The sequence below is a fragment of the Aquarana catesbeiana genome, linkage group LG06 (genome assembly GCF_042186555.1).
Source record: "Aquarana catesbeiana isolate 2022-GZ linkage group LG06, ASM4218655v1, whole genome shotgun sequence".
NCBI lineage: Eukaryota > Metazoa > Chordata > Amphibia > Anura > Ranidae > Aquarana > Aquarana catesbeiana.
Genome location: NC_133329.1, coordinates 87,314,761 through 87,330,684, shown reverse-complemented (window position 1 = coordinate 87,330,684; position 15,924 = coordinate 87,314,761). Strand labels below are relative to the sequence as shown.

The window sequence follows — 15,924 nt, the reverse complement described above, 5'->3', positions numbered from 1 at the left end:
CGCAAAAAATAAAAACAGCAGAGATGATCAAATGCCACCAAAAGAAAGCTCTATGGGAAAAAAACATAAATTTTGTTTGGGTGCAGCGCCGCATGACCGCGCAATTGCCAGTTAAAGTGACGCAGTGCTGAATCGCAAAAAATGGCCCGGTCATTCAGCAGCCAAATCTTCCGGGGCTGAAGCGGTTAATGGGATAATAATGAAGCTGCTTTGCATGTAGTTTTACCAAATGTATTTTAAAAGGCATTTGTTTTGTACGATCTGAAAGTCGCGAATCAAATCTCACGAAACTTCTACTAACACGAATTCAAAAGAAGGGGCCCAAAGGGTGGTGCTTGAGAAATGAACTTCCTCTTTATACACTCGTAGTACGTCACTACGTTCGTGTTGTCGAACGACAATTTGCGTAACGTTAGTATGCAAGACAAGATCCTGGCACACGCCCTTTTGACAAAAATCAGACGCTCGGTCGTCCAACAATCATACCGTGTGTACGAGGCTTTAGTCTGAATTCACAAAAGGATTTTATTTTTCTATTTACTGAAGGTTTTATTACTGCACACATCAGACAGGTTCACCACACAGTGACTGTTTACTAAAGGAGTTGAGAATCTACTTGGTAAACTGTATCTGTGTTCACTTGCAATACCTAATCATGGGGATATGAAATAAACAGTGATTTGCTTACCATGAGTGGATGGATAATTGAAGTCAAATTTCACTCAATTTATTCAGATAAAGTTTGTGAATTAACAATAAATTTAATGAAGATTCTCAACTCCTTCAGTAAATCAGCCTTAAAGCAGTATTAAGCCCAAAACCACAAATGTAATATGTCGCATCTTACCAACCATTAGATGTGGTGGCTGCATTGTTTTTTTTTTTTTTTTTATGCTTTCCCCCTATGTTTTCACCTGGTGATCTGGCCAGTAATGCACATCCTGTATTAGAGGCCCCCCACTCTGGATGAAGGAGCACAGGGGGCACCTTTGTTCAGCAGCATTGTTAATCTGGGGGGAGGGGAGTGTTAGACCCCATACACACTATTAGATTTTCTGCAGATTTTTGTCTTTAGGTTTACCAAAACCATATAATATGAGGTCAAAGCTTAAAGCCTCGTACACACGGTACGATTGTTGGCCAACCGAGCGTCTGATTTTTGTCAATAGGGCATGTGCCAGGATCTTGTCTTGCATACTAACGTTACACAATTGTCGTGCCAACAAACACAAATGTAGTGACGTACTACGAGGAATTTCAGCTCTTGAGCGCCACCCTTTGGGCCCCATCTGCTAATTTCGTGTTTGGTGAGCATTAATTCTGAGCAGGCGTGTTTGTGCTTTCGACTTTTGTGTGACGGACTTGTGTACTGACCGTCAGAAAATATGACAACCAACCGTTGTCTGACGAAAATTTACTAGCCTGTCATCCAACGTTTGTTGGCAGAAAGTTGGACAACAATTGTTAAAAGGAGCGTACTAACGGTAAGATTTTAGGACAACAGTCTTAAGCCTCGTACGTTGGCCAACAAAACCGTTTACTTTTTTTCCGACTTTTTTTTTTTTTTTTTGGGCGTTGGCCCAAACTTGTCTTGCATACACGCGGCCACACAATTGTTGCCCAACAATCACGAACGTAGTGACATACTACGTGTTTTTTCAGCTCTTGAACGCCACCGTTTGGGCTCCTTCTAATTTCGTGTTAGTAGAAGTTTGGTGAGTGTTGATTCGCACTTTTTATTTTGCGCTTTTCATTTAGTTTCTGAACGGCTGTTCAGAATCGGAGGAGATAACGTGTTATTTATTATTTTATTATTGGCCTTGGCGTTATTGCTTTGACATTTTTTTTTAGGTTGAATAATGATTTGATTTGTTATATTTTCTATATTATTGGATGCATAGAATGCACTTTTTGGTTAAGTTCTATTGACAGATAGCATGTCTAATTGTATTTGTTTTCTTTTTTTAATGCACAATAAAAAAAATTGTGTAGAATAATACTTGGCTCTGTGTTTTACTTTAAATGACAGTTTGGGAGTAGCAGTTACATTTTAAAAAATACAATGTAAAATTGACAAAGGACACCAATATAGTTGTATATTTGATATTAAAAACTACGGGATAATGGTGTTGTGGTAACTTGCCCAAATAATAAAAAAAACAATAATAATATTATTCTTGATATCACTAGAAAAAAAGCCTTTGAAAATTTGTTTGCAATAACTCCATCAGTATCACCAGCAAAGCAGCTTCATTATTATCCCATTAAAGAAGAAGAGAATTGTGCGCTGCATTTCGAGATTTCATAATTTGCCGCATCACAAATGTTAATTCTCCATTACGAACGCTAGTTTACAAGACCGACCGCTTCTGGCTCGTCCTTGCTTCCGAGCATGCGTGTTTGTACTGTGGACTTGTGTCCGACGGACTTGTGTACACACGCTCGGAAAATCCGACAACACACATTTGACCACAGAAAATTTTAAAACCTGCCATCCAACATTTGTCTGCAGAAAATCCGACAACAATTGTCCGATGGAGCGTACAGATGGTCGGATTTTCTACCAACAGCCTGTCATCACACATTTCCCATCGGAAAATCCGATCGTGTGTACGAGGCTTAACAGACAATCCCTTGCCAACAATCTGATCGTGTGTACGAGGTTTTAGACTTGCTAAACTGCAATATCATAAATGTTTGCCTTTAGGTTTAATACTGCTTTAATGTCCAATCACAAACTTTATCACATGGATTTCTACTCCTTATAATCCTGCAAGTTTTAGACTGGTGGTAACTGTGAGCTTCAATAAAAGAGGCAAAGGAGGTATTTGAGGAGGTAATAAAATAAGAGCCTATTTAGACATCCTCGAGGTGGTAATGTACGGTTACGCAGGAGACGAGCGTTACTGCATCGCCGTACCGATCATTTTGAGTGGAAATCCAAAGCACTAAGGCAACACACCTTCATTGTGTTACAAAAATAAGGTGTGAACAGCATTGGCAGCCCATTATTTTCTATGGGCTGCCTTAAAACAACATGTTAACATTAATGCACATGCATTAACGCATTGGAAAGAAATAAAGGGCCCCAATACCTTCTTAGTACTTTCTCTGGAGGACACCCAGAGAAACTAAAGTGATTGTAAAGGTTGTGATTTAAAAAAAAATAAAAAATAAACATGTCATTTTTGCCTGCTCCGATCCTTTTCTTTTTGGGTCCTCAGCCAGCGGTCCAGGCTCCTCCATCCTAGCAAGTCTCTTGATTTGGGGGCACTCGCGCAGGCTCAATCCTGAGCTTTGCTCATGTGAATGGACATTGTTGGCCCCATCCCCCAATTAATCCTCATTGTTTCACTGGCTGTGATTGACAGCAGCAGGAGCCAATGGATCTTGCTGCTGTGTGAGCCAATGAGGAGTTGGATAGCCAAAAGAGCCACTGCTCTCATGCACATTGCTGGATTAAGATGGGGCTCAGGTAAATGTAAGGGGGGGCTGGGGGAGAGCTGCACCCAGAAGATTTTTTTTTACCTAATTCATAGAATGCATCAAGATAAAAAAAAACCTGCCTTTAGAACCACTTTAAAATGCATTGAATGTGGAGCTGATACAGTGAAGACGTATTGCATATTACATACCTGATAATTTTGACATGGACCTGAGGCTGTCAAACTCAGAAAAATCATCTTTTGCGATCCCATTTAAATTGCTGAATGGGTCAAAGGATGGCCCCCCTGTTAAAAAAAAAATAGAATGCTTAAAGTGAAACTAAACCATAACCTTCTCCAAAAATAATACATACACATCCAGTACTTAATGGCCCTGTAATCTATTTTTCAGGAAATTGTTTTTTTACGGGTAAAGAAAATTGCTCGATTCCCCCAACACAGGCAGTCCCTGCTGGCAGTAATCGCATGTAAAAATCCAGCATGCTGGTTGTACCCAAGTCAATCGATGGATTGACTTGAGCACAATCAGCCTGCCCATAGATTGTTCCAATCTAGGCCGGTCATTGCTGAACCAGTCGAGATTCAAACCATCTATGGCCGACTTAAAACAACCCTGTCCAGGATGACAAAGAGAGCAAATAGTTTGATATTCGTTTATATTTTAGGAATGAACATCCAAATTCTTGCATTCCCGTAGTTATGACAGTTTCTCTTTAACTACAGACAGCTGTTTTTTTGTTTTGTTTTTTTAGTACCACTCCGGCGTGCTCTCACCTGTGCTTGTGTTAGATTTAGTTGCAGGTCCCCAGGGGTCTGCTGTAGGATTAGCTGCTCCCATGGCAGGGGAGGGGGCCCAGGGGTCTTGGCTTTTGGGAAGAGACTGCGTTGAAGAGACCTTGCTTGATCCCCAGGGGTCGGAGGTGGCAGATGTCTTCGTACCTGCCGTATAAACAGATGGACCCTGTTAGCTCTGAGTGTTAGTGGCAGGCTGTGACATTTCACATGTAGGTGGGGGCATCCCAAGGAGGGAGCCTGCAGGAAGCACATGCCTTCCCTGATAAATACATGTTCATTTCATATACAAATAAAAGCAGCAGGACTTGAATTCAGGATTTTAAACACTGCTGACATGTGACAAAATTACATTGTTAATCCTTGCTTGTAGTATAAGCTACAGTGCCAACAGAAAGTAATTTTGCAACTAGTCGGGTAGCTGCAGTTTACCCACAGTGTGAAGTGGGCATCTGGCAAGATAGGATATATAAATATAGATAAGTGGTTTGTAGTCTGCAACCCTTTGTCTATTATTGTCCCTTGGGCCTCTATTCCTCTCAATGATACTAATGATGGATCAGTATTCCTCCCCGTGATACCAATGATGAGGCACTATTCCTCCTACTGATACCAATGATGGGGCACTAGTCCTCCCATGGATACCAATGATGGGACACTATTCCTGCCACTCATACCAATAATGGGACACTATTCCTGCCACTAACACCAATGATGGAGCACTATGCCTCCCACTGATACCAATGATGGGACACTATTCCTCCCACTGATACCAATGATTGTACACTATTCCTGCCACTGATACCAATGGTGGAGCACTATTTCTGCCACGAATACCAATGACGGGGCACTATTCCTCCCACTGATATCAATGATGAGGTACTATTCCTCCCACTGATACCAACGATGGGGCACTATTCCTGCCACTGATATCAATGATGGGGTACTCATCCTCCCACTGATACCAATGATAGGGTATGATCCTTCCAATGACACCAATTATGGAGCACTTTTCTTCCCACTGACATCAGTGATGGTTCACTATTCATCCCGCTAACAGGAATAATGGGACACTACTCCTCCTACTGACACCAATAATGGGGCACCACTCATTCCACTGGAACCAAAAATGGGGCATTATTCCACCTCCCACTGACCACAGCAGCCAGGTAATTTTTCACTCCAGTTGATCACAAAGCTGGGAGCATTGTTTGCTCCCACTGACTCTGGGGCATTTTATACTCTTATTGGCCACAGTCTACCCCCCCCCCCCAATTCTGAAGGACAGCAAACAGACAGGCTTTTGTTTAGACATTTTGGGGATCCCTAATTTTGAGGGATCAAGTTAGGCCGGTGATACACAATTTCTTTCAATAAATTTTTATTATTAATAAAAATTTTTGACAAAACATTTGTATCAAGCAGTACAAAGAAATAAGGTATAAGGAAACATAAGGTACAACTAAATCCGAGGCGAAACCTCGCAATGTAGGATGTAAAAAAAGAGAAAAATAAAACATTTTGTGTTACAATTTAAAACACATCAGGATTTTAAGCTAGGATTGTCATGTCTCAGTAGCTAGAGTGAGATAGAATGCATATTCTGCCAGATCCAAAGATTGGAGGGGGCAGATGTATCACTTTTTGGGGAGGGTGATGTGGTTGTGTAAATAAGAAGGACATCTCTTGTAGTTGCAAGGGCTCAGGGAGCAGGAGAGGCGTCCGCCACCCGCCCCATAGGGGAACACACTGCGGGCATGGGACCTCCCCACCCTCCCAGACCCCCAACCTCGGCCGAGTCCTTCCCAACCGGGAGAGCCCAGTATTATTGTTCTAATCTAGAAGTATGAAAAACCCTACCCCACTAATGTCTATGGTCAAGTGATCTAACCAACTTAGCTACATATCCTCTAGCTTAAGGAGAGGTATTTAAATCAGAAAAAGCCCTAGACTCGGGGAGCCCAGGGATTGTTAAGGTAATACCTTATCCCTCCAAAGAAATGCAAATAAATAAGTATCAGGGTTAAACAGCTTACAGAGAAAATGACCAGTCTGAGGTAAAAAAAAGAAAGGGAAGGAAGGCCAGGGGGAAGAGAAGGGAGGAGGGTAAGAAGAGATTCACAAGTGATGAGGAATATCAGTGGAGTCACTCAGAGTACCTGTTGCCCTGGTAGTCTAACGCCAGGGCATAAGGAAATATGGCAAAAATTGGCCCAAGGTTCCCATGTTAGTTCGAAAATACGAACTTTGTCTTGTATGATGCTAACTATCTTCTCTTGTGCCATAATCCAGGATATTTTATGCTTCACCGCTGCGAAAGGGACCCTGCGTTTTTTCCAACAAGAGCTATTGTGATTTTGGTGCCCAGTAGGATGAAAAAGATCAGTTGTTGGGTATATTTATCTACCTTTTCCACTTTCAGATTCAATAGAGCTATCTCTGGGTTTTGAGTAATCTGAACGGTGGTTATTTTGCGGATCACTGAGAATACTTTGTTCCATAAGCTCCTTATTCGTGGGCAGGACCACCATACGTAGTACAGAGACCCTATATGGTTACACCCGCGGAAGCACAGCGGGGAAGCATTAGGATATATCCTTGCAAGAAGAGAGGGTACCCTGTACCATCTCATGAGCACCTTAATGCTGCCCTCCATGAGGGAAACGTTTAAGATTCCTTTAAAAGAGCGGTGAAAGCAGGAGAACCATTGATCTCTATCCCAAGAGATATCAAGGTCTCTTTCCCAGGATAAGGCGTTTGGAGGCTTGGACACCACTGAGGCAAGCGAGGCATATATGATGGAGATCCCCCCTCTCTGATCCATTGCACCCGCACACCATGATTCATAGTTAGTTACTGTGGGGGGTTCAGATTTATTTGGCCAAATGGAATGAAGGAAGTGTTGTATTTGCATAAAACGGAAACGTTCCGCAAGAGGCATTTCATGCTTACTAGTACAGAATGCCAAAGAGAGCGGGCCTGTGGAAGTGAAATAGTTCCCTATTCTAAGTAATCCCTTATTCAGCCACCAACTAAACGCTAAAATGTTCATTCCTGGTGAAAGTCGGGATTATGAAAAATATGTGTCAGGGGTTTGAGGGAGGAAATCAGGGAGGGATTTTTATGAAGTCTGTCACATAAGGCCAGAGAATGTGATAACGTGGGGGCTAGAATGGGTGGTCTCAATTTAGTGGGAGACCAAAGCAAAAAATCAATCGTGTGAAGAGGGACTGCATGACGTTCCATTGATACCCAATCAGGTTTTGGGCCCTTTGAGTATACAATGGAGATCTGGGCCAACTGAGCTGCCTGATAATACCACCAAATGTTAGGTAGGGCTAGACCACCTTGTGATTTAGGCCTGAATAAGATGTGCTGTGCGCAACGACTTCCCTTCGGGCCCCAAATGAATTTTATGATTATGCGGGGGAGGAGGGTCATTTTGACTGCGTTAATACGGCCTAGCCAGGATAAGTTATGATTATCCCAAAGGGAGAGGTCCGATATCAATTTGCGAAAGATAGCCGGGTAGTTGGATGAGTAGAGGGAGGCTATACTTGCTGTGAGATTGACTCCTAGGTAGGGAAGTGAGACCTCGTTCCAGGAAAACGGGAAGTGGTTTTGTAGGCTACATAAAACATTGGGAGGGACCGTAATGTTCAGGGCAGAAGATTTGGAAAGACCAGAGCAGACCAGAAACCTCACCAAACTTATCAAGCAAAGAGAAGATATTAGGAGAAGAGATTAGAGGGGAAGTCACGAAGAGCAACAAATCGTCAGCAAAAAGGGCGCATTTGTGCTCGCGTTTGCCACACAACACCCCTTTAATGTCAGGGTGATTTCTAATCGCAATAGCCAAGGATTCCATGGCTATGGCGAATAGAAGGGGGGGGAGAGGGCACCCCTGTCTAGTTCCCCTCTCTATAGTAAGAGGCTCAGAGTAGTAGCCCTGCAGTCTGACCTGTGCACTTGGGGAAGAGTACAGGGCTCTAAGAATGCTCATGAAACGTGGACCAAAACCCCAGCGTTCTAGTACATGGAATAGGTAGGGCCAGGTGACTGTATCAAAAGCTTTTTGCAAGTCGATGGATAACAGATAACCGTTTTGCGGGGGGGCCCCATCCCCATTGAGATTTGAGAAGTGAAATAATGTTAACCGCTCTCCTGATCTGGTCAGGTCCTTGTCTCCCCGGGATGAAGCCCACCTGGTCCTTATTGATGTAGAGAGCTATGCAGGATGCTAGCCGATTGGAAAGAACTTTAGTTAAGATTTTTAAATCATTGTTAATTAAGGAGATAGGACGATAATTGGAGACCATAGTTGTATCTTTGCCGGGTTTTGGAATGACCGATATGAAGGCAAGATTTAGGGCTTTATCCAGGGGAGAGCCAGACCTGAGAGAGTTAAAAAATTTTGACTAAATACGGGGTTAATATAGGACCGAATTTTTTGTAATATCCAACGGAAAAGCTGTCAGGACCCGGGGCTGAGTTTTGTTTCAGGTGCTTAATCACCTTGAGCACTTCTGAGTCAGTGATTGGGTCCTCTAGTAGGTCCGAATGTTCAGGCGATAATTTTGGAAGGGATAGGTTGTTTAGGAAGTCCGATATAGAATGGTTAGGTGTTGTTTGTTCCTTTTTATATAGTGAAGTATAAAAGTCGTGGAATGTTTCCATTATGCGTTTTAGGTTTTGAGAAAGTTCACCCGATTGAGTGCGAATTTTCGGGAATGCAACTGATCGCGGTCTTGGTGACAATTTGGCTGCTAATTTAGCTCCTATTTTATCAGTTTGGTAGTAAAAGAGAGTTCCTGACCACCGGAGCTGTTTCTCAGCCTCGGAGTAAAAATGGCAATAAAGTCCAAAACTGAATGTGCAGATACGGTGAACATAAATTTCGCAATGGTGATAAATTCCAAAACATATACTCGTGAGAGATTTCTGTATGTAATCCAACATGTGCTGACAGACCCTTGTGCGAAACCGCCACCTAGGATGACTGGAGGCTTACCAGAAAGTTGGGACCCACCTAGCATACGCTATATGGGTCAAACAGGCTTGGATTGCTCACTGGCAATGAAGGTAGGGAACCAAGGGCTGGTGAATGGTGAAGTTGTAACGTTGCTATCCCAAAGAGGTCTTCATATGGAAGCTCGGACACCAACGGACATTACCCACATGTAATGAAGAAGGGGCTCATAGCGTAATTCCGTAAACCATAAAACATTTATTAAAAGGAAAAACACTTACATTTCAGAATAAAAAGCGCTTGCAAGTAAAATGGCGGCAGTGGAGTCCTCCCGACGCGTTTCGTCATACAAGACTTCGTCTGGGGTCGAAGTCTTGTATGACGAAACGCGTCGGGAGGACTCCACTGCCGCCATTTTACTTGCAAGCGCTTTTTATTCTGAAATGTAAGTGTTTTTCCTTTTAATAAATTTTTTATGGTTTACGGAATTACGCTATGAGCCCCTTCTTCATTACATGTGGGTAATGTCCGTTGGTGTCCGAGCTTCCATATGAAGAAGACCTCTTTGGGATAGCAACGTTACAACTTCACCATTCACCAGCCCTTGGTTCCCTACCTTCATTGCCAGTGAGCAATCCAAGCCTGTTTGACCCATATAGCGTATGCTAGGTGGGTCCCAACTTTCTGGTAAGCCTCCAGTCATCCTAGGTGGCGGTTTCGCACAAGGGTCTGTCAGCACATGTTGGATTACATACAGAAATCTCTCACGAGTATATGTTTTGGAATTTATCACCATTGCGAAATTTATGTTCACCGTATCTGCACATTCAGTTTTGGACTTTATTGCCATTTTTACATCCTGTTATCACTTTTGGTGACCCTAAGGCTTTATAACATAAGTGTTCTATATGTATGAATGTTCACAAAGTATACAAAACACTATCTTTTCACAATTCATTTTGCTATTATATGTGGTATAGCAATATTTTCTTTCTCATTTTTTAGCGCTACACTTGGTTATATATGATTTATTACAAATTTTCTATTTGTTGTGTTAGCTGCTTACATCTATGACTTTTTTGGAGTAAGCGCATGGTTTATAGGTTTTTTATTCTCAGCCTCGGAGGTAAGGGCTAGGTCTAAAGATGTCCGCGCGTTTTCCAGCGCCTCTAGTGAATCCTTGGTGGGGTTCCTTTTATGGGCTCCACACAGAGATTGGAATTTTAACCGAAGATTGTTGGTTTCAGCCGTGCGTTCTTTTTTAAGATTAGTGGAGATTTGAATTATTTTTCCTCTGAGGACTGCCTTATGGGCTGCCCACAACGTCTCCGGAGAAACCTATTCAGTATTGTTTAAGCGAAAATATTCCTGTATTTCCTTTGCTAAAATCGAGCATTGGATTGGGTCACTTAGGAGCCCTTCATTAAGGCGCCATATGAATTTGTTACCCGGGTTGGGAGATTGTTGCATATATAAGAGTACCAAAGAGTGGTCTGAAATGGAGGTGTCCCTAATAACTGCTTTATTAGCCCAGGGGATGTTATGTGATTGGATAAAAATATGATCGATTCTGGTGTAGAGGTGGTGTGGGGCAGAGTAATGAGTGAAGTCTTTGGACCTGGGATTCATTTCTCTCCAGATGTCCACAAGGCCTAGAGAACACAGTGTGGAGGCTATTTTAGTACTTTGTTTTGGAGGTTTTCTGGAGCGAGGGGGTCCAGACCCCGATTTGTCTAGAGAAGTATCAAAAGGGAGGTTTGTGTCTCCTCCCATTATTATTTTCCCCTCAAGTTGCGGGCCTAGTGTGGACATCATTGTAGAGAAAAAGGAAGCCTGACCCTTGTTTGGGGCGTAGTAAGAAATAAAGGAGTACAATGATGTCATACACAATTTCAATCTCAGCCGGTTCAGCAGGAACCGGCCGAGATTTGAACTAATAGTGGGCAGGCTGAATGTACCAAGTTGATCGATTGATCAACTTTGGTACAACCAGCCTGCTGGATTCATTTCCGATTTTCGCAAGTGGCTGCTATACCTGTTAGCGATAATTACTGTCTTATTTCGATGCCCCCAGCCACGAGAAGACAATTGCCGATTCCTGTCAGCACTGTCTGTGTTAATGGAGGAATCATGGGAATTTCTTTCCTGCAACCCGTGGTTGCAGAAAAATAAATCTGCGCCATGCATGGCCGGCTTAAGGCTTTAGTAGGTTTTCTTAAATCAAACAACTTTTAACCTGACTTCTCCGCCATACTAAATATATGGAAAACAAAAGCGATGATCGTCACATAAACTAATACCTTGGGACAGGCCATATGGTCCCTCCTTATTGGAGGCTCAGAGTTCAGGCAAAGTCTCTAGCTGGCTAGCTCAGCCTGAACATTCATCTGAGCCCCTTCATATGGGATCATGTGATCAGTGCCTGGGCATCTGGTCATGTGACCAACACTAGAGAGAGTTTTGGAGCAGCATTTTCTCCAGGACAGTATTTCTAAATGGGTTTTATTCTTCATATATTTATGTGTGACAGGAGGGGCAAGCTGGATGCCATCCTTAAAATAGGTCTTTTTTAACATAGAGAGCGTGTAGTGAAGCATGTTTGGTTTTCATATTTTTTACCCACGGCCAAAACTTTTTTTTTTTTTGTCCATTTTTTGCAATTTGTTTTACAGATTACAGGGTTACATGATGTGGCTTTTTAAATTAGAAATAGAGACAAGAATGTGGTCAGACGGATTCCCATCTTAGGCATAAAGCTTCCTAAAAACTTCAACAAGATCTTTTTCTGGCTACCCTGAGACTTTCCACTGAGGAATGTGTCTGAACTGCCAGTAGAGTGACGTCACCCTCCGCCGAATCCAACACTGGGCTACTGTGCAAAGGGAAAGTAAACAGAGCGGCAGGTGACACAGTATTACAAGTGGCTGAGAGAAAACGCGGTCTGAGAGGGCCATGGCAACAAATGGAAATCCCCCCCTACACACGCAGACACACACACACATTTTCTCTGTAGGCGAGAAATAACAGCAGAAGTTTGGGGAGGGAATATCTCTTGTTATTGATTGATACTTCACGTGTCACTAAACAAAATCCCTATTCTCCAAATATAATAAATACAAATCCACTTACTAATGACCCTGTAATTTATTTTTCACCCAAAAATGGAACTTCCGCTTATCCGGTTCCTCCACCCCCCCCCCCCCTCCGGTGTCACATTTGGTACCTTTCAGGGGGGGAGCAGATACCTATCTCATACAGGTATTTTCTCCCAGTTCCGGCAAAAGATCGCTGCAATATCCGCGGCGATCTACGCCATGTCCGGCCCCTCCTCCGTCCCCTCCCCCCGCTGTCTTCTGGGAGACACACAGGTCGACTTGCTCATGCGCAGTAGGGAACCAGGCTGTGAAGCCGAGTGCAGAGTGCTTTCACACTGAGGTGATGCCCTGGCAGGACGTTACAAAAACTCCTGCAAGCAGCATCTTTGAAACGGTGTATACACTGCTCCTAAAGCGCCTGGTTCCCTACTGTGCACGCGCGAGCCGTGCTGCACGTTCTGGCTGGTCCCTACTGTCTTCTGGAACCAATGTTCACCAGAACTGGTGTCCCCATCGGAAGATTTCCCCTCTATTACTCTTCTGGAGATTTTCTTTTACTTTCACGTTCAATGATAATGGCAAACAGGACAAATAAAGAGGGTGAATCTTAAAGCGATAGTAAACTCTGTTTGTGAACTTGTACCTACAGGTAAGCCTGTAATAATAGGTAATGACTAGGCTGACATTTGTGTGAAACGCTTCTACCTGCTTGTCCCGTGCTCCATCTCTTAACCATCTGCCATTTGGTCTTCAATAAAGAGGATTTTGAAATGCGGAATACACGGTTTAGGAGATATTCACCCTGCATGCAGCAGCTGACCTCAGCGGCGCATGCGCAGTGAAGGTCCGGCGAATTGTGCCGGAGTGGAGGACTCCAGCGCACAGTGAAGGTCCGGCGTATTGTGCCTGAACGGACGACTTGCGGGTCTGGCCATTCACAGCGCTAGAGCCACCGACCCCGAAAGAAACGGCGAGGCAACATGTCAGCCCCCTCATCGCTGACCAGGTCGGGCTGCGGGAGCTTCGTTCTATGGTAAGTATTTCATAATGTGCTAGTATGCGATGCTTTAACAAGTGACCATTAACCACTTTCCGCCCGCGCTATACCCGAGATACGGCTACAGCGCAGGCCTACTTAGATGGGAGGGCATACATAGACATCCTCCTGTGATCGCGTGGGTGGCACGCTCTGTGATCATTGTATCCAATCACGGATGTAAACACAAGCCGGTTATTGGCTTTCCTTTCCTCACACTGGCAGCATGAGGAGAAGAGAGCCGATAACCGGCTTGTGTTTTTTTTTATCCTAATGCATACTATGCATTAAAATAAAAAACCTTCTTTGTGCAGCAGCCCCCCTAATACTTACCTGAGCCCCATCTTGATCCAACAATGTTGCATGAGAGACTCGACTGTCCAGGACTCTCCCTCCTCATTGGCTGAGACACTAGATCAAGATCTACTATTGCTTACAGCTCAAGGAACCTCTAGCAACCTCTGCAGGTACCCTATGGCCCCACAGAACCCTGGTTGACAAAGGCTGACTTAGACCTTCGGACATGTAACCAATACTGAGGGGCTGGCGCAACATTTTGTCCAAGAAATTTTATCTATACTCGAAAGACCGTTAACGTAAATTTAAGTTAACATTTGCATACTAAGGACTGAAGGTAGATTAGTGCTGCAGAACATTATAGGAGTCACCCAGCATGTGTATATGGCCACTTTAAATCATTTGTGTGCTGAACCAATGTTCACCAGAATGCAAGCTCCTACTATACTATATATTGACATCCTCAGAATCACGTCACATGGTTTGAAAGAATTCAAAGAACAAAGTTTACTTACCAAAAGATTGCCAGGGGTCTAAGGAGGCAGGAGAGGCAGCGGTTGCCCCCCAAGGGTCAGGTTGGCTGTTTGATGTTGGTACTGATGCGGCTGCCCAAGGCTCGGATTTTGGAGGGGCCGGGGCCCCGGGAGGCAGTGCGTCTATTAGGTCCAATAACGATGGTGGCTGCTGGTGCTGCTGCTAATTAAAAATGAGTAAATCAATGAACACTGTAAATCAAACTTGAAGTTATAGCCACCTATGGGCACAAAGATATTGCTGGCCACTCTGGTAGACTTCGGCCACATTGGGTGACAGCGTGCATATTTCCACACACTTTATTATATATATGTTTTCTGATCATGCAGAACTTTATTCATGTGGCCTATACAAATGTGCATGCACATACAATTACTCAGAAATGCAACAAATTGTTAGAATTATAACTTGTCCAATTCGTGCTATAAGGAGTTTTGTTCTTAAAGAACTAAGCATGGGTTGTCATTTTTAATAATCAACACTTTAAAAAAAGATGGTGTTGATTGTTCCACTAAGGGCAAAGTGACAGGTTTAAAGCTTAAATGGGGCTAACTTATGGAGTTAGCCAATAAGGAAGTTGATAGCCAGTAGCTAATAGCTGCCCTAGCGTCGTTTTTTGTCCAACGGACTAGGATACAGACGAGCGGATTTCTGGGTCCGGCGGAGTTACGATGTAAAGATTTGAAGCATGTTGCAAATCTAAAGTCCGTCAGATTTACGACTGGAAAAGTCCACTGAAGGTCCGATGAAGCCCACACATGATCGGATTGTCTGCCGGATTTGGTCCGTCGGACAAGTCCGGTCAAAAAGTCCGACCGTGTGTACGCTGCATTAGTGTCCAATTTGTCTGCTGCAATGTCGCAGTCCTGCTAAAAATCGCTGATCGCCGCCATTGCTAGTAAATAAAAAAAAAGTCCCTTAATCTATCCCATAGTTTGTAGACGCTATAATTTTTGCACAAACCAATCAATATACGCTTGTTGGGATTTTTGGAATACATATTGGCCTAAATTTATAAAGAAATTAGATTTTTCAAAAAAAATTTATTGGAAATGTTTTATTGCAGAAATTAGTTTAAAAAAAAATAGTTTTTTTTCAAAATTGTCTCTTTTTTTTTTTTTGTTTATAGCACAAAAAGTAAAAACCGCAGAGGTGATCAAATACCACCAAAAGAAAGCTCTATTTGTGGGGGAAAAAAAGGACAATTTTGGGTACAGCGTCGCACGACCGCGCAATTGTCAGTTAAAGTAATGCAGTGCTGTATCGCAAAAAAAATGGCCTGGTCATGAAGGGGGTAAAACCTTCCGGAGCTGATGTGGTTAAAGAGGCCAAACGCATATAATGTACACTTTAGGTTGAGATTAACAGTTTTGAAAATTCCCTTCATGACTGGTTCTCTTTAACAATGACAATTAAAGCAGAACTCCATGATTTAACCACCTCCCCCTGATGACACCCCCCCCCTTCCACTTTTTCAAACCCCTATACATACCATTTTTCTTCAAGCCATCTTGCCTATCTGGTGAAGTCACTGCAGCTTCCTTTCCTTCCTCTGGCGGCTGTAGAAGGCAGGCAATCTTCAAGGACTGAATAGAGCTCATGTAGTGACATGTGAATGCTGCTCAGTCCTGGAGTACAGTGAGCTTGGCCTACATCATGATCAGAGTCAAGAAATGCCATCGGCACACCAAGGATTCCTCAAAAGGGTCCAAAGCTTTATTTTCATGGTCACATGATAGACATAAAGCAAGGTTT

At 43.2% G+C, this 15,924-nt stretch overlaps 1 protein-coding gene across 8 annotated transcripts in view; it reads right to left on the bottom strand.

Moving 5' to 3' along the window:
* EPN2 (epsin 2) overlaps positions 1-15,924 on the bottom strand; it is a 120,596-nt gene that overhangs the window by 22,779 nt on the left and 81,893 nt on the right. For 5 of the 8 annotated variants that reach the window (XM_073636404.1, XM_073636398.1, XM_073636397.1 and 2 more), the window contains 3 exons: positions 14,151-14,331; positions 4,221-4,385; positions 3,636-3,731 (listed from right to left, as the gene is read on the bottom strand). In XM_073636404.1, the coding sequence (XP_073492505.1) occupies positions 3,636-3,731; positions 4,221-4,385; positions 14,151-14,331 (442 nt within the window). The remainder of the gene's footprint in view (positions 1-3,635; positions 3,732-4,220; positions 4,386-14,150; positions 14,332-15,924) is intronic. The other 3 variants (XM_073636402.1, XM_073636401.1, XM_073636399.1) reach the window with 2 other exon arrangements.